Source organism: Lolium rigidum, chromosome 3 (assembly GCF_022539505.1).
Source record: "Lolium rigidum isolate FL_2022 chromosome 3, APGP_CSIRO_Lrig_0.1, whole genome shotgun sequence".
NCBI lineage: Eukaryota > Viridiplantae > Streptophyta > Magnoliopsida > Poales > Poaceae > Lolium > Lolium rigidum.
This window is the reverse complement of record NC_061510.1, coordinates 78,240,412-78,265,545: the sequence shown is the minus strand read 5'-3', so window position 1 is coordinate 78,265,545 and position 25,134 is coordinate 78,240,412. Positions and strand designations below refer to the sequence as shown.

The window sequence follows — 25,134 nt, the reverse complement described above, 5'->3', positions numbered from 1 at the left end:
GGTCACTTTGCGACGTCCAGAAGCTCGTCCGGTTGGCGCCCGGTCGACCGGTCGTCACGCCGGGCCCTCCGGTCTGTAGGCCGGCTGAGCGGGCAACATACCGGATCAGATCAGCGCACGGTTGGCGCCCGATTGGCGCCCGGTTGACCGGTCGGCACGCCGGGCCGGCCGGTCGGGAGGCCGGTCTGACCGGGCTGCTGACCGGATTCCTGCTGTAGACCCCTTTTTGATTGTTGTTGAAATGGGGGGTCTCCTTCAGCCTTCTTGTTCCTTTGATACACCATTTATGCCTCTTTGCCTAATACCTGAGATTATCCTTATAGACATGTATTAGGCCAAATACTCTAGCACGGTGTCATTGTTACCAAAATAATGGATAAGGGTAAAATACCCTTACACCTAGTGACAAGCATTAAGCATAACAAGTTGCAACAATATCATAAAAGTACCAACAACGGATACTAGGCACTACGCCCTAACAATCTTATGCTATTACATGACCAATCTCATCCAATCCCTACCATCCCCTTCAGCCTACAGCGGGGGAATTACTCACACATGGATGGGGGAAGCATGGATGGTTGATGGAGAGGCGTCGGTGTTGATGATGGCGATGATCTCTTCCAATTCCCCGTCCCGGCGGAGTGCCAGAACGGAGTTTCTGGTCTTGAGACGGAGTTTCGCGATGGCGGCGGAGTTCTGGATGTCTTCTGGCAATTTCGTCTAATCCCCGTGCGTTTTTAGGTCGAAACCCTTAAGTAGTCCAGAGGGGAGCGTCGGGGAGGCACGAGGGCCCCACCCCATAGGCCGGCACGGGCCCCATGCTGGCCGCGCCGCCCTATGGTGAGGGCGCCTCGTGGCCCCACTTCGTCTCGTCTTCTGGCTCCGTCAATCTTCTATGAAAATAGGCCCATTGCGATTATTTTCGGGGATTTTCCTGATAGTTGAGTTTCTGCACAAAAATAGGACACCAGGGCAATTCTGCTGAAAACAGCGTTAGTCCGTGTTAGTTGTATCCAAAATACACAAATTAGAGGCGAAACAATAGCAAAAGTATTCGGGAAAGTAGATACGTTTTGGACGTATGAAGGCCCCATGAATTTTGAAATTCATGTGATTCGCGTATTATTTGTGAAATTTAATAAACAATTATTAATTTAGAAAAAATCATCAAATTTGCCCCCCTAAAATTTGATTATGGGCCCTACAACTTTAACATGTGGCATTTTTTCTTGGGATTTGGAACTAAGTTCATGCGCAGTCAAGTTTTACACCATTTAATTTGCATCGTGATTCGTCCTTGTCATGAGTTACAACTCATATTGCAATTGAAACTTAATAACATCATCTGACTGAGAACGGCCTTTTTTCTTCATAATTGTCATCCACCATCCCGACGGCTTTTGATATGTTCGTTCCGCGGGAATAAAATTGGTATGTTCATCATTTTGGCTCGGCGATGTCACCTACTGACATTGGCATCCCCAATGGGCCTGCCGAAGATGGTACCCGGGGTTTACTGGAAGCCCACGACTCGAAGAATAAAGAGATTCGGAAGCCCAAGTTGTTATTAAGGAAAGCTAGAGTTGTATTAGGAATACTACTTGTAATCTCGCGGGACGGGTTGGAAACCCTCCCGGACTCTGTAACTTGTGTATTACGAATCCCTCGGCTCCGCCTCCTATATAAGGGGGAGTCGAGAGACAAAGAGAGGATCGATTCATTGTTTCACGCAACCCTAGTTTTCATAATCGTCGAGTACTTTTCGGCTGAAACCTTCGAGATCTACTTGCCCTCTACTTCCAACTAAACCCTAGTCTACAATACATAGGCATTGATAAGTTAATCCCTTGTCAATTGGCGCCGTCTGTGGGAATTAGAGGTGTCAAGGATCTGATCTCGATGGCACGTTCAAGTTCGTCGACTTCGTCAACTGCAAGCAACGCGATGGATAGAGGTAAATAGATCGAAACTGGTCTAGTTGATTTTGTACCTCACCCGCCCTCCCGTTTGGATGCATATACGTATCTGGAGGAGCCCATGGAGATGACATTCGGAAGGTTCCACTTTCGCGTCGAGAAAGAAGGAGCGTATCGTCTCGAAATTCCGATCTCGTCGGGATTATCAGCGGTCGATCCCGATTTTTCAAGTTCAGCATCATCAATCGAGTCAGGCGACGAGGAGACTTCATCGCCACGCTTCATCGGCACCAGGGCAAGTGAAAAACTCGCCAAGATCTTTAGCGACGTGTCCTTCGAGTCATCCGCGGACTCTGATATAAGCGATGACTCAAGCGACATCGACGGCTTCAACTTCATCGACAGATCCACTACTGTTGGAAAGGTCTTCACCAATCTCTGTGATGGTGTCATCAAACCCAGCAAAGTTCAAAATCCAAAATATCATCAGATCTATGCCATCGGAGAACCAAGTCGTGATCAGGAGGAGACATCAGAGGCTTTCGACGATTTGGGAAATCCATACGTCGATCCCGCTGATCTTAGGCGCGGTCTAGGCACTAAATATGTTGGGTCTACGCCGCGTTTAAGGGTTCAACTTCCACAAGAAGCGTGGGATAGAGCCGCAAGAGCTATGGATGGTACAGAACCAATGACTACAACTGCAACGTCGGAAGAGTTGCAAGCGTATCAATATAGACTCGCTCGCGTCGGAAGAGAATTGGAAAAACGGACAGCTGCTCTGAACAAAAGGCAGGAAGCGGCTTCTGCGTCAACCAGGTGAAGGACGGATTTAAGTCGACAATCTGGCACTTCGGGAGATAGTCACAGAGCAGCTCGAAGAATAAAGAGATTCGGAAGCCCAAGTTGTTATTAAGGAAAGCTAGAGTTGTATTAGGAATACTACTTGTAATCTCTCGGGACGGTTGGGAACCCTCCCAGACTCTGTAACTTGTGTATTACGAATTCCTCGGCTCCGCCTCCTATATAAGGGGGAGTCGAGGGACAAAGAGAGGATCGATTTATTGTTTCATGCAATCCTAGTTTTCATAATCGTCGAGTACTTTTCGGCTGAAACCTTCGAGATCTACTTGCCATCTACTTCCAACGAAACCCTAGTCTACAATACGTAGGCATTGATAAGTTAATCTCTTGTCACCTACCACCTACGTACATACTAGTAGACAGTAGTGTTGAAATACTTATCCTGGGTGCCCTCGTGGGGTATATCATACTACCTCCGTTTCAAGGAATAAGGCGTCCTTGTTCAACGAGTTTTTTGTTTGACCAAAAATTACTTTAAATAGATAAAGACTATTTGTGTAAAATTAATATCATTAAAAAGTGTTTTTTAATGCGAATCCAACCATACTAATTACATATAATATAATCAAGAATTTGTTACTCAATTTTTATGGTTAAAGTTTATCTTGAAATAATGCGTGCGCCTTATTCCTTGAAACGGATGAAGGTGTTTCACCCGTTGCTACTCCGAAGAAAGCCGGACGCGCGGGAAATGCGGATGATACCGTCGGTGCAGTAGCTTAATTTGGATCGCGGAAACTTCTTATTTTTTTCAGATGTGGATCCCGGAAACTTGGCACGTCCAAATATTTTTCTTCCAACTTGTCGGTGAGCAGCCCTAGCTCCCAACGCGAAACACGAGACCGCGCGCGCGCTACCAGCTCTCCCCGCGGGCTATATGTACACCGCCAACGCCCGCACAAAGACTCCACCCTCCAATCTTCACCACTAGCTACACCTGCCATTTCGCGATCGAAGCTTGCAAACTCGTGATCGATCGATCTGAAGCAGCAAGCGTAAGATGAGCCAGAACGGCACGGACATGGAGAACGGCGAGGGTTCCATGATTCCGCGCGAGGTGCCGGGCAGCTACGGCCTCCCGTACCTCTCGGCAATCCGCGATCGCCTCGACTTCTACTACAACCAGGGCGAGGACAAGTACTTCGAGTCGCGCGTGGAGAAGTACGGCTCCACCGTCGTCCGCATCAACGTGCCGCCGGGCCCCTTCATGGCGCCTGACCCGCGCGTGGTCGCCGTCCTCGACGCCAAGAGCTTCCCCGTCCTCTTCGACGTCACCAAGGTCGAGAAGAAGGACCTCTTCACCGGCACCTACATGCCCTCCACCTCCCTCACCGGCGGCTACCGCGTCTGCTCCTACCTCGACCCCTCCGAGCCCACCCACGCCAAGGTCAAGCAGATGCTCTTCTCCCTCCTCTCCTCCCGCAAGGACGCCTTCATCCCGGCCTTCCGCACCCACTTCTCCTCCCTCTTCGCAGCCGTCGAGTCCCAGCTCGCGCTCTCCGGCAAGTCCGACTTCAACGCGCTCAACGATGCCACCTCCTTCGAGTTCATCGGGGACGCCTACTTCGGCGTCCTCCCTTCGACCTCCGAACTCGGCACCACTGGCCTGGCCAAGGCCGCCAAGTGGCTCCTCTGGCAGCTCCACCCGCTCGTCACGCTCGGCTTCCCCAAGATCCTCGAGGAGCCGCTCCTGCATGTTGGCCCAGACCCGGCAGTACTCTCGCCGATCTGATACCAAACACAGCCCCTGCCGTCGAGTGCTTTCCGACGACGCTGACGATGAGCTTCCGGCGAGATGTCACACACGTACGCGAATACTTTCTTTCCGCCGCGATGCACACGTTCCACCAAGCTGAACCTAGCTAGCTCGATCTTCCTTTAGATCAGCTAGCTACTAGCTACTTCACGTAACGCAGCAAAACAATTTAGCCAAAGGGCCGTCTCGGTCCTTTTCTTTGTATTGAATCTCAACTCACGGTGGTTTACACGTTCAGGTTACAAGCATATAAATAGCACATCTAGCTAGCTAAACCAAACCTAGTCGGTGACTAACTCTAGTACTACTCGGTTACATCATGTATACTCTGAACCGTGCAACACACGTAGTGTTCCTACCCGGAACATGTACGTATACATACTCGTATACGGAGACGTACGACATCGTGCCGGACTCGGAGTGCTTATTCCTAACAATCACCCCCTAAGCACGACGTGTGCTTCACTTCCACCAGGGTCCCAAATGCGCCAGCTGTTTCTTGCAGGCGTCTTCATCGGCATTGCTTTCGCCGTTCCTCGTGGCACCCATGTTACCGACTTTACCTTCGCCGGCTTCTCCTGAGCTTCACGCTGACAGTCCTTGTCCGCGTCTTCAGTCTTCACCGGTTCCTTGATGAACAAACATTGCTTCGTGTGCTTCATCTTCACCGGATTATTTACCGTCCGAAGTTCCTTCTTCGAATAGTAGTTCAACACGCGTCGCATGCGTGCTCGTGTCGGTCGTAGTCGTCTCGTCTCCAGTGTAAGTAGAGATAGCACGACATACTCTTCTGCGCCCGACGTCGCACTTGTTTCTTCACTTGCGGATCCTTCACTTGCTAGCTGAGGACCCACGTCGCTTCTTCGCGACTCACCTTTGTAATCTCGTCGAAGTACTTCCTCCCCGAGATTCAAAGGAACATGCATAGCTAGCTCCTTACCTGATGGATGCGATTCTTGCCGATGGTTTTGGCTATAATGCACCCCCGTACAAGCTAGCTCGTGCATAGCTAGTTCCATCAGCTCTAGACACATGTAACGTGTGTGCCTCCTTACTGGAATATCTGCTTCCAGCGGAACAAGTGCAGCCTGAACTGGTCTACCTCCACCCAAATCAGCTGAACCGTTGCTCTCTTTTGACTCTATTAGTGCAGCGCAAAGTCTGCTCCTTTCTGACCTACTTGCTGGGCACGAGGCCTGCCCGTTTGTTGTTTCTTCTGGCGACGTAGCTCCTGGCAAAGCGTGGCTTTCAACGCTAGCTTCTGGTTCTCGTCCCAACACTCTTTCTGGACTATGTCCTGGCGGTAGAGCCTCTCCAGGCCTGACCTGCCCACCTGAATTGCTCGGCTGAGCATCAAGGCCTCCAGGCAGAGCTCCATCCGGCCCTCCTAGCCTGCTTGGACTACCAGCCCGAACACCTCCTGCGCTGCTGCATATGCTCCCTTGCAGAGCTCCTGCCCACGCGTGTGAGCCTGGCAGCCATGCCAAGCCGCTCCCTGGGCTGCATGGGACTAGTGATGCATCACCAAGCGTAGCGCCCGCCGGACATGCAAAACGACGTCCCAAGTTTTCAGCTTCTGCATCAGCGTCATAAGGTTCCGACGTAGATGAACTCGATGTACCGCTCGACTCGTCCATGTCTTTTCCAGGTTGATCATCTGCATGCTCAACTTCACTATGAACCACAGTAAAAGTATCATCCGGCTCCGTGGAGTTCCAAATCCATGATAAGTCTTCCTCGAAGACTACATCGCACGTGACAATCACCTTGTTCGTCGAGGGATTGCACAAACGGTATGCCTTCGAGCCTTTTTCATAGCCAGTCATGATCATTGGAGTACTCCGATCCTCCAAATTCCTTTTATGGCTGGACACCGTCTTGACATGGGCCACACACCCGAAGGTGCTAAGATGATCAACTGAGGGCTTGCGTCCGTACCATGCTTCGTACGGAGTCCCGCCAACCATACTCCTAGTTGGCGCCCTGTTCAGCAAGTAGACAGCCGTGTTGACTGCCTCACCCCAGAACTTTCCTGGCAAGCCTTTGCTCTCCATCATGCTCCGTGCCATGGCCACCACCGTATGCTTCAATTTACCACCCCGGTCTATGCGTAGGGACTTTCTCTTCTCCCTTGCTTCGATTTCTCCAGCTTCCTTGATCTTCTCGAATGCTTGTAGACCTAGATCTTTACTCTTCAACAACACAATCCACATGTATTGGCTGATATCATCCACCACAAGCATGAAGTACTCATTGCCGGACGGGGTTGCGGGTGAAATTGGACCGCATATATCGCCATGAACGAGCTCCAAAGCTTCACTTGCCTGATCCGTGGTTTCACGTGAAAACGGGAACTCCGTTGCTTCTCGACGACACCTTCGTCACATAGCTTTTCCACGTGATCCACACACAGTAGACCGTGATCCATCACAATCTCCGTAGCCGGTGATGGAGGAGGTAGCTCCTCCTCGTCCTTCTGCTCGCATACTTCAAGCATCAGCATCATCGGTCCATCATCTCCTTCCTGGGCGATGAGAGCCCTTTCCTTTGGCTTTGGTGGTTTCCGGCAATCAACCTTGAAGTGACCGAGCTCGCCGCAGTTATGACATCTTACTTTCTTTATGTCAAACTTCCTCCTCGGCGGAGCGTCGTCCTCGTCCTCCCCTGCGATGTACTTTCTCGCTGGGAAAGAAGCTTCCTTATCACTTCTATTGTCATATGCCTTATCGCCCTTCTCTTTGGCGACCACCGCCTGCCACTGGGCACGGGTTAGCATAACGTGCTCTTCCGGTACCGTATCACCGTAGGTGATCTTCATCCGCTCATCATGAGCCTTGAACCGTCCAACTAGATCATCCATCGTGAGAGTCTTGAGATCAACGCACTGCTCGATCGCCGAAACAACGAACAAGTAACGCGGCGGCACCGCGCGAAGGAAACGCCTTACGATCGAGATCTCCTCGAGCTTCTCGTCGAGCGCGCGAATCCCATTGACCAATGTAGCGACCCTCGAAGCAAAGGCGTCCAACGTCTCATCTTCTCCCATCTCCAGATTCTCGTACTTCTTCTGCAAGGTTTGTAGGGCCGCCTCGCGGACACGCGCATGACCAAGATTCAGCGTCTTGATCGTCTCCCACGCCTCCTTCGCAGATGTCTTCGAGATTAGGTGCTGCTTCACGTCCATCGGCATCACCGAGCAGATGGCCGTGAGTGCATGTCGGTCCTTGCGGTACTTCGACGCGCCCTTCTTGAACTCGTCGCCGCCGGGATCGACAGCCTCCCAGATTTCGTTGGACTCGAGCGCCCACTCCATCGTGGTCGCCCACACCGTGTAGTTGTCGCGGATGTACTGCGGATACTGCGTCGACACCGGCGCCGCAACGCCTAAATACTCGCCCACTTCCTTCGTCATGACCTCCCGTTACTAGGAGATCCTCCACGAGGCTCTGATACCAATTGTTGGCCCAGACCCGGCAGTACTCTCGCCGATCTGATACCAAACACAGCCCCTGCCGTCGAGTGCTTTCCGACGACGCTGACGATGAGCTTCCGGCGAGATGTCACACACGTACGCGAATACTTTCTTTCCGCCGCGATGCACACGTTCCACCAAGCTGAACCTAGCTAGCTCGATCTTCCTTTAGATCAGCTAGCTACTAGCTACTTCACGTAACGCAGCAAAACAATTTAGCCAAAGGGCCGTCTCGGTCCTTTTCTTTGTATTGAATCTCAACTCACGGTGGTTTACACGTTCAGGTTACAAGCATATAAATAGCACATCTAGCTAGCTAAACCAAACCTAGTCGGTGACTAACTCTAGTACTACTCGGTTACATCATGTATACTCTGAACCGTGCAACACACGTAGTGTTCCTACCCGGAACATGTACGTATACATACTCGTATACGGAGACGTACGACATCGTGCCAGACTCGGAGTGCTTATTCCTAACACTGCACACGTTCCACCTCCCTCCCTTCCTCGTCAGCCGCGACTACAAGGCGCTCTACAAGTACTTCTTGGCCGCCGCCACAAACGCGCTCGACAACGCCGAGAGCCTCGGGCTGAATCGCGAAGAGGCGTGCCACAACGTGCTGTTCGCGACGGTGTTCAACAGCTACGCCGGCCTCAAGGTGCTGCTCCCGGGCATCCTGGCGCGCGTCGCTGGGGCCGGCGAAAAGTTCCACCAGAGGCTGGCTACTGAGATACGCGCCACCGTGGCGGACGCCGGCGGAAAGGTCACGATGGCGGCGCTGGAGAAGATGGAGCTCACCAAGTCGGCTGTGTGGGAGGCGCTGCGGCTGGACCCGCCCGTCAAGTACCAGTACGGCCGCGCCAAGACCGACCTCAACATCGAGAGCCACGACGCGGTGTTCGCCGTCAAGAAGGGGGAGATGCTCTTCGGCTACCAGCCGTGCGCCACAAAGGACCCCCGCGTGTTCGGCGCCACGGCGGCGGAGTTCGTCGGGGACAGGTTCGTCGGGGAGGAAGAGAGCAAGCTGCTGCAGTACGTGTACTGGTCCAACGGGAGGGAGACCGAGAGCCCCGACGTGGGCAACAAGCAGTGCCCGGGGAAGAACCTCGTCGTGCTCGTCGGCAGGCTCCTGCTCGTCGAGCTCTTCCTCCGGTACGACACCTTCACCGCCGATATCGGTAAGGACCTTCTGGGCGCCAAGGTTGAGTTCACTGCTGCTACCAAGGCCACCTCCGGTCCTGAGGCTGCTTAAAACCTGCACTAGTCGAGCCAAGGGCAGCAACACTTGCAGTTGCAGTCATCGATCGATCGTCCTTAATTGTCAAAATTACGTGCTATGCATATCTGTCATGCATGCATCTTGTTCGGTGGTTTCACTGCATGCATGTTGGGAGCTCCTGCATGCGTGTTTTACACCATGCCTTGCGTGCATGGTTTACTTTTCTAATAAAGATGTACTATCTTTGTCCATAAATATATGCTAAAAGTTTGTCTAAATTTGAATGTATCTAGCCATAATTTAGTGTATAGATACATTCGAATTTAGATAAATCTTTGATATCTATTTATGGGCGAGGGAGTACTTTTTTTTTTGAGAAATAAGATGTACTTTTCTGTAATAAGATTCTCCCTCGCAGCTCACGTTGGAGGGGTTGACTGTTTGCCAACTTAATTCTGGATCACCCAATTATATGTGTAATTCACGTGTAACTGAAAAAATGTATAATTATGTAACCATATGCAATTGGACAGCTATGTGCAATTTAATTTCATGTGCACGAATCAACGACTCTCTAAATATCAGAAAGGATAGATAGAAGAAGAAATGGTAGACCAGGTCAAAAAAAAAAATGGTAGATACGCAATGCAAGATTTCATTACCAGTTACCCATTTTACATATCTAAAGTAGCATCTTAGCAGCGATTTGCACAAAAATAACCCAAAAGTGAAAGAAAAGCACAGATTGACCCTCCGCCACAAACCCATCCGACGTGGCCCGTCGACGCTGAGCTGGCGAGCCGATCCGACGTGGCAGCATGTGTGGCGCCGCTCTCGCCGGCGCCACACTTTGAAAGTGTGGCGCCCGTGGCAAGGGCGCCACACATGCACTTAAGTTTGGCCGCGCGCGCCCGCCCAGCCCGACCCATCTTCTTTCTCCTCCCTCTGTTCTTCTTCTCTCTCACAGAGGCGGCCGGCTCTCTCTCTCCCCCTCTCTCCCCCACCAAATCCACCACCAAATCACCAGATCTGTCCGTGGAGATCGTTCCCCGCCCATTTCTCAAGGTAATCCCCTTCGAATCTTCTCCATTCATCCACTAATTTCATAGATCTTGCTAGATTTGTACATGAACCCTAGACATGGAATTTTTTTTGTGCACTCTATATTGTAGTGTTAGTGTTGAAGATGGTAGCCTCATGTATGCATGTGTTTGAATCATACATTTGTTGAAACCTAGATATGAAATTTCACATGTATGTGTTGAAACCCTATGTATGTATGTGTTGAAATGTGTAATATTTACCTAGGAAATGCATTCAAATGTGTTACATATGCCTAGTATTTGTGATGGAATAACTCATATTTGTTAGTGGAATGGATCATAATATGGTTCAAACATGTAAACATGTAGGATGGCCGGTCCCGGTGGCCGGCGAGGCGGTCGAGGCCGCGGCCCTGGGCGCCCCCGGGGCCGGGGAAGGGGCCGCCGCGGTGGAGCAGCAACGGCTCCACGCTCACCGTCACCTGCACCCTCCTCGTCTTCGCATGACAAACGCTGCTTCGAGTTCCTCCTCCGCATCGACGACGACCCACTCGGCATCAAGCGGCTACCGGAAAAGTTCGCCAAGTTCGTCGATGGCGTCGAGCCGGCGCAGTTGCAGCTACGGGAGGCCAACTGCAACTTCTGCCGCTGGCCTATGGAGGTCCTGTTCGACGGGTAGGGCAAGATGTACCTGCACACGGGGTGGGACAAGTTCACCCGTGACCTCGCGCTCGAGCCCGGCTGCCAGCTCACCTTCCTCTACGAGGGGGACGGCGAGATGATCGTCAAGGTGTTCGACGACACAGCCTGCCGCGTGCATTACCACACCGGCGAAGCCGGCTCGGACACCGATAGTTAGAACTTAGAGTGTTGTGAACTCTATCTTCATTGCTACGTGTTGTTTGAATTCTATCTTAAATTGTATGAAACTATGTGCTACGATGTTAGGTATGATGATGTTATGTCTATGATGTGTGTACGAAATTGCTATTGATATGATGTGTGTATGAAATAGCTGTTGACATGATGGCAGTTTTGTTGGAATATGGTAGGATTTTTCATGGTTTAACACAAGTCAATGTGTGGAGCCCTTCCCACTGGCGCCACACTGCACTGTGTGGCGCCCCTCCCATCGGCGCCACACATCCATTTGTAATTGCCCAAGACATACTGCAAGACAAATCGTCTGGGACTTAGCCGTTTTGGCGAGGCTCTATGTGTGGCGCCGATGCCACGGGCGCCACAGGTGTGGCGCCGATGCCACTGGCGCCACACGAAGAGCCTCGTCAAAACGGCTAAGGACTAATCGTCCGGAGCCCCTGGATGTTTTCGACACAAAAGTTGATATATGTTGGCATGTGTGGCGCCGATGCCACGGGCGCCACACAAAGAGCCTCGCCAAAACGGCTAAGGACTAATCGTCCTGAGCCCCTGGATGTTTTCGACCCAAAAGTTGATACATGCTGTCATGTGTGGCGCCGATGGGAGGGGCGCCACACAGTGCACTGTGGCGCCAGTGGGAAGGGCGCCACACATTGACTTGTGTTAAAACCATGAAAAATCCTACCATATTCAAACATTTTTGAGTACAACATTGCACTGAATATGTACGACACATCATAATGGTTCAAACAACATAAAGGTTCGACGATATCAAGGTTCCAATTACAATAAGGTTCAACGACATGAAGCTTCGAGAAGATCAAGGTTCACACAACATCATGGTTCGACAACAAGAACATAGCCAAAGTGACATCACTGCGTGGCAAGCCATTGTACAGGTTTGCGAAGCGGCGCTCAGAGTAAGCGAGGCAACAATCTTGAAGAAGGTCAGACAACTCTTTGCTCTTGCATGCCCGGTAGAAGTTTGCACAAAAATGCCTCATGCACCATCGGTGATGCAAGGGAGCATGCCCGGGAATTGCAAGCTCCACCGCATTAAGAATTCCTTGATGATGATCGGAGATGACTCACACTTCCTTTGAGGGTGGTATGACCCTCTTCCTCAATATATGGAAAAACCATTCCCAGTTATCATTGTTCTCAATCTCTACCAATGCAAAAGCCAGTGGTACTAAACGGTTGCTCGCATCACTTGCTATTGCCACCAATAGTGTGCCCTTGTACTGCCCGGTCAAGAAGGTACCATCCACGGCTATGACGGGCCTACAATGTTCGAATGCCCTCGTGCATTGCTCGAATGACCAAAATGCACGATGAAATACCCTCACTCTTTTACCATCATGCAATGTCATTTTGGTTGCGGAAGGCTCCACCACATGCACCATGCCCGGGTTAGTTGCGGCCATCGCTAACAACAACCTAGGGACTCGGTTGTATGCTTCCTCCCAATCACCGTACAACATCTTAAATGCGGCTTGTTTGGCCTTCCATGCCTTCCCGTACTTGACGTCGTAGGCAAACCGGGATTTGACCGTATCTTGCACGGACTTAATGCTCATGATAGGAAGTGATGATATCTCCGCCGAGAGCTTGTATGCAATGAACTCGGATGTGAGTTGACGGTGGTCCGGCTGCGCATCCTTGCCATCAAGCTTCGGCCCCCGGCACATGTGAGTGGCTACACAACTTGTTATGTGCCAAGAGGGCCCTTTTTGAAAGGTCTTGCACGGACAACCCATGGGCACCTTTTATCCACACATTTTAGCGTGTACCGCTTCTTCAAGTCCGAGTGAACAACGAGGTAAGGGCGATGATGCTTAATGGAGAACTCCTTCAACCATATCTTCAATTCCAAGAAGGTATCAAACGTGAGCCCTTTAGAGATCATAGCCGTCCTACCATCCACATCTCTCTTGGATAGTGGCCTAGCTCCAAGAAGTAAACTTTTGCCACCATCAACCACGGCTCCATCCGCAAGACTAACATCACGGAACAATGGTACCTGGATATCCCGTCCGGTTACCTTCTTGAAGATCTCGGCTCTTTCGGCTTCCTTAGCCGTCAAGCCATCCTCGTCAACCTCCTCTTCGGGTCCATCATCATCCGAGTCCGACGCATAGCATCGGGAATAAGGAATGGAGTGGTCCATCTCCTGTTGCGTCCAATATTTATCCAAATCACCGATATTGTTGCCATTCATCTCGAAACCATCATCACCATCGTCATGCTCGTCATACTCATTATCCAACGGAGGTTGTTGGGCAATGGGAGATTGGACAATGGGAGATTGGGTGGCCTCTTCTTGGCTCATGGGTGGAGGACTCTCTCTCGAACGGGGGAGGAGGGCCGGTTAAGGTCAAGCTCGATACGAGCATCAACCGTCTTGGTTGCAAACAACTCCAAAGCCTTATCTTGTGACCCGGCCACCGTCTCCTTGTAAACGGACCAACGTTGCTCGGAGTTGATACACATTGTCTTCCAACGGGTGTGCATTCCAAACCCCACATTATGCCTTCCCTCTAGCTCAAAACCATCATTTGGCTCATTCCAATTCAACTCAACCCTCACTTGTGCTACCACCTCTGCAAAGCTAGGGCTAACGTCAAACACCAAGTCAACCTCTTCCGGGTTCGGCTCTATGTTTTCCTTCAAAAAAGCATCCTTGTCCACATGATGAACATGAACAATTCTTTCCATCCCCCTAGCATAATGGGAACAACACATACACACATGTGTTCATTAGTTACCATAATCAACATAATCTACCCATACAAACTAGCACACTACCATTTCTCCTACTTCAACAACCCTAACATCCAACCAAATCCATCTCCACCCTCAAATCAACCAAATCCACATCTAGGATTTCACATGTAGATTCAACCAAATACACAAAATCAATGGATGAAAAGAAGGGGAACGGAGGAGATTACCTCAAGGAACGAGTTGGGAACGATCTCCACGGACAGATCTGATGATTTGGTGGTGGATTTGGTAGGGGGAGAGAGAGAACCGGGCGCCTATTGCTCAGTGAAGAAGAACAGAGGGAGGAGAAAGAAACTGGGTCGGGCTGGGCGGGCGCGCACGGCCAAACTTAAGTGCATGTGTGGCACCTCGGATCGGCTCGCCAGCTTAGCGTCGACGGGCCACGTCGGATGGGTTTGTGGCGCCGGCAGCAGGGGCGCCACATGGGCATGTGTGGCGCCCATGAGAGGGACGCCACACAAAAGGGTTAGATGAGTAAAATAGTTTCGCCGGAGGATCAGTCTGTGCTTTTCTTTCACTTTTAGGTTATTTTTGTGCAAATCGCCCATCTTAGCATGTATCGATGCGAGATAATCGAGGTCAGATTCCTTGCATGTAGTTGTAGGCAGCATTCGACTCAAGTAGTTCGATTCACTTGCCAGTCAAACTATGTATACTTGTTAACGTGGCCAGATCTACAATGCATTAGGCGTCTCACTTATTTTATGTCAAAATACATCATGTTCGTTTGGGTTTTTCTTCTCATTCGATAGGGCAAACATCAAACACATGATTCAGCAAAGATGAAAGCAACAAATATTCGATCCGTTCCAAAATAAGCAACTTTTTATGCCTACTCCGCCCTAAAAAGGATACTGTAAAGTTGCCTAAAAATAGATATATCTATACACTAAATTTAGATATCTAAATTTAGACAAATTTGTGGAGGAAGTAGAAAACAATAACAACAAAGATGGAGAACCAACCTCGGGTTAGGTGCCTAGGAGGGTGGTTTTGTACCCCTAGCCCACCAGAGTTCAAATAACAGATTTAACATTTGTGTGTCTCATAAAAGCGGAATGTTCGTTCAGTGGGAGGCGACGTTACCATCGATAATGAGGCGCATGTGGTGAATTCATCAATTTTAAGATTCGATCCGCTGGCTCAGTCTTCCGAAGGTGCTCATAGGGGTAAGATGTGCGTATATGTGTTCATAAAGGTGACTGTATACGCATGTATGTGAGCGTCTACTTTGTATTATGTTTCTAAAAAAACAAAGATAAAAGCAACAAATGTTCCCTTTGTCAAAATAAATATCGTAAAGTTGTATGTACACATTAAAACAAAATTAATGTTTGTATCTAAATAAAATTGCGATACTTATTTTGAAATGGGTGCAGTAATAGCAAGCTCTAACCACTTTGTCTGCGGTATCGTATAGATCGTCGCGCCGTTTGAACCATAAGGTTATCATCAAGGTTACGTCCGGTCCTAAGGCTGCCTATATAACCTGCGCTGGTCCCCGAGTAGATCATCACCGTCAACTCGTACGTACTTACATGCCCTGCTTTACGCGTTAGTCATGCATGCATCTTGTTAGTGTTCTCTCTCTCTCTTCATTCTCTCTATTCGTTCTCATCTTTGACTAAAAGTAGAAAATATGGAACTAGCAATACAGAAAAGAACACATGATAGTTTCAGGTAACAAATGACTTCTCCTTCTATTAGCTTTTGTTGCAACGAATGTTGCACAATACTTGCAACGAATACCTAAAAACTTAGCAACATATGCTTGCCCCAACAACGTATGCGAGGAGAACAACCTATATATACACAGACAACATGTGTGGGGACCCCGCACTAGCTGTCCGAAATATCCGTTATGTATACAGCTCACGATCTCATGATAGTGCGCTGTGAACACATAACCGAACTGATATCAAAGTTACATCATCCATTACAAAATGGAATAAGAAAATTACAATAAGGTCACATGAACAATATTTACATAATAGCCTTGAAGGGCCTAACTTAATCACCAGAGTAGCGGAATCACTTCAACAGTGTAGAGCCCAAGTCATCTGCCATAACCCTACATGCAACTGACTGGGAGAACGTTCCTAGCTCGCATAGACGTCACCATATCCTATTTCATTTGTTGAATTCCTTCAAGTCTGGCCAAGTAAATAGCCATGGACAAAGCCGTGAGTACATTGGAATTGTACTCGCAAACCATCAAGAAGGTACTAACATCTGCTAACTAAAGATGACAAGAGAGAAAGACTAGTTTCTCTTGTGGATATAGCTTGTAAAGAGAAGCAGTTTCTCTTGTGGATGTAGCATGTGAAAGAGAAGCAATTGCTCTTGTGGATATAGCATGTGAAAGAGCAGCAGTTTCTCTTGTGGATGTAGCATCCCTACCTCTCGGGTGAAGGGGACACTTCAAGGGGGTTCTATGACATCTCTATATATTTGTTGAAGAAGATACTTAAAAAGAGTATTATGACATCTCTATATCTTTGTTGAAGAAGATACTTCAAAAGATATCCTATAACATCTCTATATCTTTGTTGAAGAAGATACTTCAAAAGATATCCTATGACATCTCTATATCTTTGTTGAAGAAGATACTTCAAAAGAGTTCTACGACATGAAACCGCTAGGATGGGAGTAGCCCTTTTTGTTTCCTTCCCGACCATCTCCATATGGTCGTCAACCTTTCCCGTACCCTTCCGGTACTTCGAGAACAACTTCCTCTTTTTCTTTGTAAAGCATTTCTAAAACAAAATAGCCCCGGTTAAGTATGGCCATTTCAACTCGTCCATAACCGCGGACGCGGCTATTCGAATAATTTGACTCTGCAGAGTTTGCACACTTTCCCCACAAGATCCGCGAGTTTATCATGTGGGAAACTTCCCCGCATATCAACTATGCCATGACAAAAACTCGGACATAACCTTTCGCCCATTCGTCTTAGCACGGGATCCTACCCTATGGAGTATGTACCTCCCCGGCACCATGGCAGCTCACCTCACTTTGAGCGTGACTCCATCGCCACGTCGGGAGACCTATAGTGTCGTCCGGACGGGTAGCCCCGAAGGCATCCCGTTATACTATTGTCTCCACCAATGACAACCCGGATTCAGGGGTAACCTTACCCTAATATAGTTGTGCGGTGTCCCATGTTAAGAAGAACAAACCACAAGTTAAGCCCCGTCCCAACTCGGGGTAGTGTGGTTGCGCGATAAAAAGTTGGGATGGCAAAAACTTATACGCATTACTCTTTTAAAAGCATTTTACCCACACTTCCTTTGTTTGTCAACGATTAACCAATTACCACTTTCTGAAACATCAAGGCCTTTTTCTTGAAACAACACTTGGGCAAGACCTCATCTTCCCAAAGTTTTCCAAAGCTTTTCTAAAACATAAAACATCGGGGTTTCCCAACCTAAGGTTTTATGGTGGTGAACTAAGCTTACAACAAGGGCATGATGCTAGCCATCATACCACTAAGGAGATGATAACGGAGGTGTCAAGGGGGGGTCATACATACTTTGGATAAGCATGCATAGTGTCATCATAAGTAGAACGATACTACAAAGGCATAATGCTAACCATCATACCACTAGGGGGGTATTTGGGGTGTCAAGAAACTCAACATACTTAAGACAAGCATGTATAGACACACAAGTAAAACTAACACAAGATGGATCAAGAGACAACGATAAGAGGATAACAACAACAAGTAGCACAACATATGGAGATCAAAAGTTGGCTTGCCTTGGTTGGCTAATTGTCCCTAGAATTCTTCAAATTCTTCGAATTCTTCCTCTCCTTCAAACTCGACAATGCCCGAATCCGCCGTGAATTAAAAAGGAACACAATCAACACATTGCACCAACAAAACAAACATGCAACAATCCAGAAGCTAACCACTCAACTAAGGGCTAATATTTAAGGTACTAGGGACTTATAGATACTACAAAACAACTTTATAAGTTTTATTTAAGAAAAACCAATTTATTCGCCTAATAAAGGCATGCGAGCCTTACAAATGAGAAATTGCCTCCTTGGATATCATCAAGGCATAAATTAAATACCCCTGGTAGATACCACCACCAAGAAGACGAGTGCATTGATTTGGCATCAATGCGGATGAATCTATACTCCACACTCGTGTACGTTAACAATATTTCACAATTAATCTTAGTACCATCAAATGTATTGAGTTCCATTCATATATATATATATATATATATATATATATATATATATATATTGATCTCCTTTTTTAAATATAGATGATACGCCTGCGGGACACTCTCATAACGGAGGATCGCATACGAGCAATTCAAGAGGAAATTACGGGATTCTTTCTTACCGAGGTCATTGCCCCAACTGGAGAGCACTATCGGAAGGTCGTAGATCTTGATCAATTTCGTAAAGGAAAATAGATTTAGTAAAGAGATCCGACTTTATATTGTAAATATGCATGCATGACGTGTACTGTTGACGATGTCTATATATTTACGACAATATTTTGTGGTTTCTTGAATGATATATGCATTGCTGAAATTCTGTCGCGGAAGAGAAACGCTGCTCCACCCTAAACCTGTGCCGCGGCAGAGAAATAGCAGTTTTCTGCCGCGGCAGAGAACCTACAGGCCCGGTTCGTACCACGAACCGGGACCAAAGACCCTCCACCGCGAGCGCCCTGGCCGCACAACGTGGCGATGCCTTTGGACCTGGTGCATCTTTGAACCGGGACTAAAGGGGGGACCCTTTAGTCCCGCCTTGTTGGTCCCGGTTTGCAAACCGGGACTGAAGGCCCAAACAAACCGGGCATGTTGCCCCGTTTTCCACTAGTGATCCCTATTTCTCCCATTTATCCGCCAGGTCTAACCGCCGCCTTCAACGCCTCATCCGCAAAGCTTTTTCTGACAACATGCTTTTTCACCCTCTCTCCCCTACTACCCCGTGCCTCGTCCTGCAATATGCCGACGATACTCTCATTATTTGTAAGGCGATTCCCGGAGCCGGGTCCTGCCTCAAGGAGGTTCTGGATGATTTCGCTGATGCAACTGGGTTAGCTATCAACTTCCATAAATCTTGCTTCATCCCCATGCATGTCCCCCCCCCCCCGACGACGAAACCTGCATTGCATCTACTCTTGGGTGCCCGATCTCCTCCTTCCCTCAGCCTTACCTAGGTCTGCCTCTTTCTCCTACTAAACTTCCCATCTCTGCCTACGCTCCTCCTATCCTCTCCTTTGATCGTCGTCTCTCTGGATGGCGTGCTCTCCTCCTCTCCTCGGGTGGGCGCCTTGTGTTATGTAATGCCGAGCTAAATAATCTTGCAACCTACTATATGTGCTTGTATTTGCTTCCACAGGGTGTGCTCGAAAGTATAGATAAAAGGTGATGCGCTTGCTTCTGGACTAGCAAGGATACTTGCTCGGGGGCTCGTTGTCTAATTGCTTGGGATAAAGTTTTGTTGTCTAATCAGGAGGGCGGCTTCGGCATTAAGGACCTCCACCAGCAGAACAGGTGTCTTCTTCTTAACTTTGTCCATAAACTCCACCAAACTAACCCCCTACCTTGGAAAGATTGGTTCCGGCAGCACTCTGGACAGGATCTCGGCGACGTGACTTCATCTCCCTCCTTCATCGACAAAATCGTGCGGGAATGTCTCCCGCTGTACCACGCCATCACCCGTGTTTCTGTGGTGAGTGGCACCTCTACGGCCTTCTGGCTCGACAAGTGGCTTCCTGGCATGATGCTTGCCGACCAGTACCCCGCGCTCTTCTCGCACGTCACCAGGCCTCATGCCTCGGTGGCCACGGTCATCTCGTCTGGATTCTCACTCCAGCCTAGGCTGAGTGGTGCGGCCGAGCGGGAGCTTCGCGCCGTTGTGACCCTCGTGGGCTCTGTCGCCCTTGGTGATGGACAGGATCTCCGCTGCATCGACTCCCCCTCTGCTCCCCCGTTCAGCTCCAGGGAGGCCTACCGCATGCTCTCCCCGGCATGCCAAGGATGTGTCCGCCCGCACCTCCTGGGGCCTCCTCTTGCCTGCCAAGGTTCGGCTTTTCTCGTACCTCGCCGACATTGACAGGCTCAGCACTCGATCCAACCTCTTCTACAAGAACTGCGCCCCGTCCAATGTGTGTGCGGCCCTCCCCTCGACCGAGACGGGGAGGCACCTCTTCTTCGACTGTTCGCTTGCCGCCGAGGTGTGGGCGCGGTTGGGTGTCTTGGTCCCTGCCGGCAGGTTCTCCTTTTGGGATTTACCACCACCCCCCGGGACGGCTACCCACATCTGGCATGCCGACGTCGCGACAATCCTCTGGTCTATATGGAAGGCTCGGAACGATCTCGTCTTCAACGCCAAGTGATACATCTCCGACGTATCGATAATTTCTTATGTTCCATGCCACATTATTGATGATACCTACATGTTTTATGCATACTTTATGTCATATTTATGCATTTTCTGGAACTAACCTATTAACGAGATGCCGAAGAGCCGCTTCGTTGTTCTCGCTGTTTTTGGTTTCAGAAATCCTAGTAAGGAAATATTCTCGGAATTGGACGAAATCAACGCCCAAGGGCCTATTTTCACACGAAGCTTCCAGAAGACCGAAGGGAAGACGAAGTGGGGCCATGGGGCGCCGCCACACTAGGGCGGCGCGGCCCAAGGGGGGCCCGCGCGGCCCTAGCATGTGGGGCCCCCGTGACGCCTCCTGACCTGCCCTTCCGCCTACATATAGTCTTCGTCGCGAAACCCCCAGTACCGAGAGCCACGATACGGAAAACCTTCCGGCAGACGCCGCCGCGCCAATCCCATCTCGGGGGATTCGAGAGATCGCCTCCGGCACCCTGCCGGAGAGGGGAATCATCTCCCGGAGGACTCTTCACCGCCATGGTCGCCTCCGGAGTGATGAGTGAGTAGTTCACCCCTGGACTATGGGTCCATAGAAGTAGCTAGATGGTTGTCTTCTCCTTATGTGCCTCATTGTCGGGTCTTGTGAGCTGCCTAACATGATCAAGATCATCTATCTATAATGCTATATGTTGTGTTTGTTGGGATCCGATGGATAGAGAATACTATGTTATGTTGATTATCAATTTATACCTATGTGTTGTTTATGATCTTGCATGCTCTCCGTTGTTAGTAGAGGCTCTGGCCAAGTTTTTGCTAGTAACTCCAAGAGGGAGTATTTATGCTCGATAGTGGGTTCATGCCTCCATTAAATCTGGGACGAGTGACGGAAAGTTCTAAGGTTGTGGATGTGCTTGTTGCCACTAGGGATAAAACATTGATGCTATGTCCGAGGATGTAGTTATTGATTACATTACGCACCATACTTAATGCAATTGTCTGTTGTTTGCAACTTAATACTGGAAGGGGTTCGGATGATAACCTGAAGGTGGACTTTTTAGACATAGATGCATGCTGGATAGCGGTCTATGTACTTTTTCGTAATGCCCAATTAAATCTCACTATACTCATCATATCATGTATGTGCATGGTCATGCCCTCTCTATTTGTCAATTGCCCAACTGTAATTTGTTCACCCAACATGCTATTTATCTTATGGGAGAGACACCACTAGTGAACCGTGGACCCCGGTCCATTCTTTTACATCGAATACAATCTACCGCAATACTTGTTCTACTATTTTCTGCAAACAATCATCATCCACACTATACATCTAATCCTTTGTTACAGACAAGCCGGTGAGATTGACAACCTCAACTGTTTCATTGGGGCAAAGTACTTTGGTTGTGTTGTGCAGGGTTCCACGTTGGCGCCGGAATCCCCGATGTTGCGCCGCACTACATCTCGCCGCCATCAACCTTCAACGTGCTTCTTGGCTCCTACTCGGTTCGATAAACCTTGGTTTCTTACTCGAGGAAAACTTGCCGTTGTACGCATCACACCTTCCTCTTGGGGTTCCCAACGGTCGCGTGCTGTACGCGTATCAAGACTGTTTTCTGGCGCCGTTGCCGGGGAGATCAAGACACGCTGCAAGGGGAGTCTCCACATCCCAATCTCTTTACTTTGTTTTTGTCTTGCTTTATTTTATTTAGTACTTTGTTTGCTGCACTAAAACAAAACACACAAAAATTAGTTGCTAGTTTTACTTTATTTACTGTCTTGTTTGCCATATTAAAAACACAAAAAATTAGTTAGTTGTTTTACTTTACTTAATTCCATGCATGTTTTTATTTCACTAGTTAGGCTTAATGGAAAACAACAAAAATATTGGAGATCTTTATAGTATTTATCTTGAGTTAGGACATGAGGTGTTTGAAGAGAAAATTAAAAAACCCATGGAACTTTGTCTGCAAAATAGTTGTAGCAATGTTATTAGCATGAACTCTTTGAACACTATTATTGCTAATGCTATGGAAGAATTTAAGCTTGGGGAAGCTGGTTTTGATGAGCATGATATTTTTAGTCCCCCAAGCATGGAGGAGAAAATTTACTTTGATGATACTTTACCTCCTATGTATGATGATTACAATGATGACTATCATCCACCTACTATTGAGGAGAAAATTAATTATGATTATACAATGCCTCCTATATTTGATGATTATGGTGATAATGATAGCTACCTTGTTGAATTTGCTCCCACTACAATTAATAAGAATGACTATGCTTATGTTGGGAGTAGTAATTATTTTATGCATGAAACTCATGATAAGAATGCTTTATGTGATACTTATATTGTTGAGTTTGTTCATGATGTTACTGAAAGTTATTATGAGAGAGGGAAACATGGTTATATGCATCTTAATAATATTAAGTTTCCCCTCTTTATGTTGAGAATCTTGAAGTTGAGCTTGTGTTGCCTTCCTATGCTTGTCACTTTGTTCTTCATGAATTTGTTTATTTACAAGATTCCTTTTCATAGGAAGTGGGTTAGGCTTAAATTTGTTTTGAATTTGCTTTTTGATGCTCTCTTTTGCTTCAACTCTTATTTCTTGTGAGTGCATCATTGAAATTACTTGAGCCCATCTTAATGGCTATAAAGAAAGCACTTCTTGGGAGATAACCCATGTGTTTATTTTACTACTGCACTTTTGTTTTATATTTGAGTCTTGGAAGTTGTTACTACTGTAGCAACCTCTCCTTATCTTAGTTTTGTGCATTGTTGTGCCAAGTAAAGTCGTTGATAGTAAGGTTCATACTAGATTTGGATTACTGCGCAGAAACAGATTTCTTTGCTGTCACGAATTTGGGCCTAATTCTCTGTAGATAACTCAGAAAATTATGCCAATTTACGTGAGTGATCCTCAGATATGTACTCAACTTTCATTCAATTTGAGCATTTTCATTTGAGCAAGTCTGGTGCCTCAATAAAATTCATCTTTACGAACTGTTCTGTTTTGACAGATTCTGCCTTTTATTTCGCATTGCCTGTTTTGCTATGCTTGATGGATTTTTCTATTCCATTAACTTTCAGTAGCTTTGTGCAATGTCCAGAAGTGTTAGGAATGATTATGTCACCTCTGAACATGTAAATTTTGATTGTGCACTAACCCTCTAATGAGTTGTTTTGAGTTTGGTGTGGAGGAAGTTTTCAAGGATCAAGAGAGGGAGATGATACAATATGATCAAGGAGAGTGAAAGCTCTAAGCTTGGGGATGCCCCGTGGTTCACCCCTGCATATTTTAAGAAGACTCAAGCGTCTAAGCTTGGGGATGCCCAAGGCATCCCCTTCTTCATCGACAACATTATCAGGTTCCTCCCCTGAAACTATATTTTTATTCCGTCACATCTTATGTGCTTTGCTTGGAGCGTCGGTTTGTTTTTATTTTTTGTTTTGTTTGAATAAAATGGATCCTAGCATTCTTTGTGTGGGAGAGAGACACGCTCCGCTGTTGCATATGGACAAATATGTCCTTAGGCTTTACTCATAGTATTCATGGCGAAGGTTGAATCTTCTTCGTTAAATTGTTATATGGTTGGAATCGGGAAATGCTACATGTAGTAATTGCTAAAATGTCTTGGATAATGTGATACTTGGCAATTGTTGTGCTCATGTTTAAGCTCTTGCATCATATACTTTGCACCTATTAATTAAGAAATACACAGAGCTTGCTAAATTTGGTTTGCATAATTGGTCTCTCTAAAGTCTAGATAATTTCTAGTATTGAGTTTGAACAACAAGGAAGACGGTGTAGAGTCTTATAATGTTTACAATATGTCTTTTATGTGAGTTTCGCTGCACCGGTTCATCCTTGTGTTTGTTTCAAATAGCCTTGCTAGCCTAAACCTTGTATCGAGAGGGAATACTTCATGCATCCAAAATCCTTGAGCCAACCACTATGCCATTTGTGTCCACCATACCTACCTACTACATGGTATTTCTCCGCCAATCCAAAGTAAATTGCTTGAGTGCTACCTTTAAATTTCTATCCTCTACCTTTACAATATATAGCTCATGGGACAAATAGCCTAAAAACTATTGTGGTATTGAATATGTACTTATGCACTTTATCTCTTATTAAGTTGCTTGTTGTGCGATAACCATGTTCCCGGGGACGCCATCAACTACTCTTTGTTGAATATCATGTGAGTTGCTATGCATGTCCGTCTTGTCTGAAGTAAGGGAGATTTACCACTTATTTAATGGTTAGAGCATGCATATTGTTAAAGAAGAACATTGGGCCGCTAACTAAAGCCATGAATCATGGTGGAAGTTTCAGTTTTGGACATATATCCTCAATCTCATATGAGAACATTAATTGTTGCTACATGCTTATGCATTAAAGAGGAGTCCATTATCTCGTTGTCTATGTTGTCCCGGTATGGATGTCTAAGTTGAGAATAATCAAAAGCGAGAAATCCAATGCGAGCTTTCTCCTTAGACCTTTGTACATGCGGCATAGAGGTACCCCTTTGTGACACTTGGTTAAAACATGTGCATTGCAATGATAATCCCGGTAATCCGAGCTAATTAGGACAAGGTGCGGGCACTATTAGTATACTATGCATGAGGCTTGCAACTTGTAAGATATAATTTACATAACACGTATGCTTTATTACTACCGTTGACAAAATTGTTTCTTGTTTTCAAAACCAAAGCTCTAGCACAAATATAGCAATCAATGCTTCCTCTCGCGAAGGGCCTTTCTTTTACTTTTATGTTGAGTCAGTTCACCTATTTCTCTCTACCTAAAGAAGCAAACACTTGTGT

General features: G+C 47.5%; 1 protein-coding gene across 1 annotated transcript; it reads left to right on the top strand.

Moving 5' to 3' along the window:
• The first annotated feature begins 3,783 nt into the window (after positions 1-3,783).
• LOC124695072 (allene oxide synthase 2-like) lies at positions 3,784-9,267 on the top strand. The gene is made up of 2 exons (XM_047227962.1): positions 3,784-4,479; positions 8,479-9,267. Exons 1-2 carry the CDS (start codon positions 3,784-3,786, stop codon positions 9,265-9,267), a joined length of 1,485 nt encoding a protein of 494 aa, XP_047083918.1.
• The last annotated feature ends 15,867 nt before the right edge of the window (positions 9,268-25,134 follow it).

Coding starts and splice junctions, on each gene's coding strand:
- LOC124695072 (XM_047227962.1), top strand. CDS start 3,784: ATGAGCCAGAACGGCACGGACATGGAGAACGGCGAGGGTTCCATGATT. Junction 4,480..8,478: donor TCGAGGAGCCGCTCCTGCAT/GTTGGCCCAGAC, acceptor CCAGACTCGGAG/TGCTTATTCCTAACACTGCA.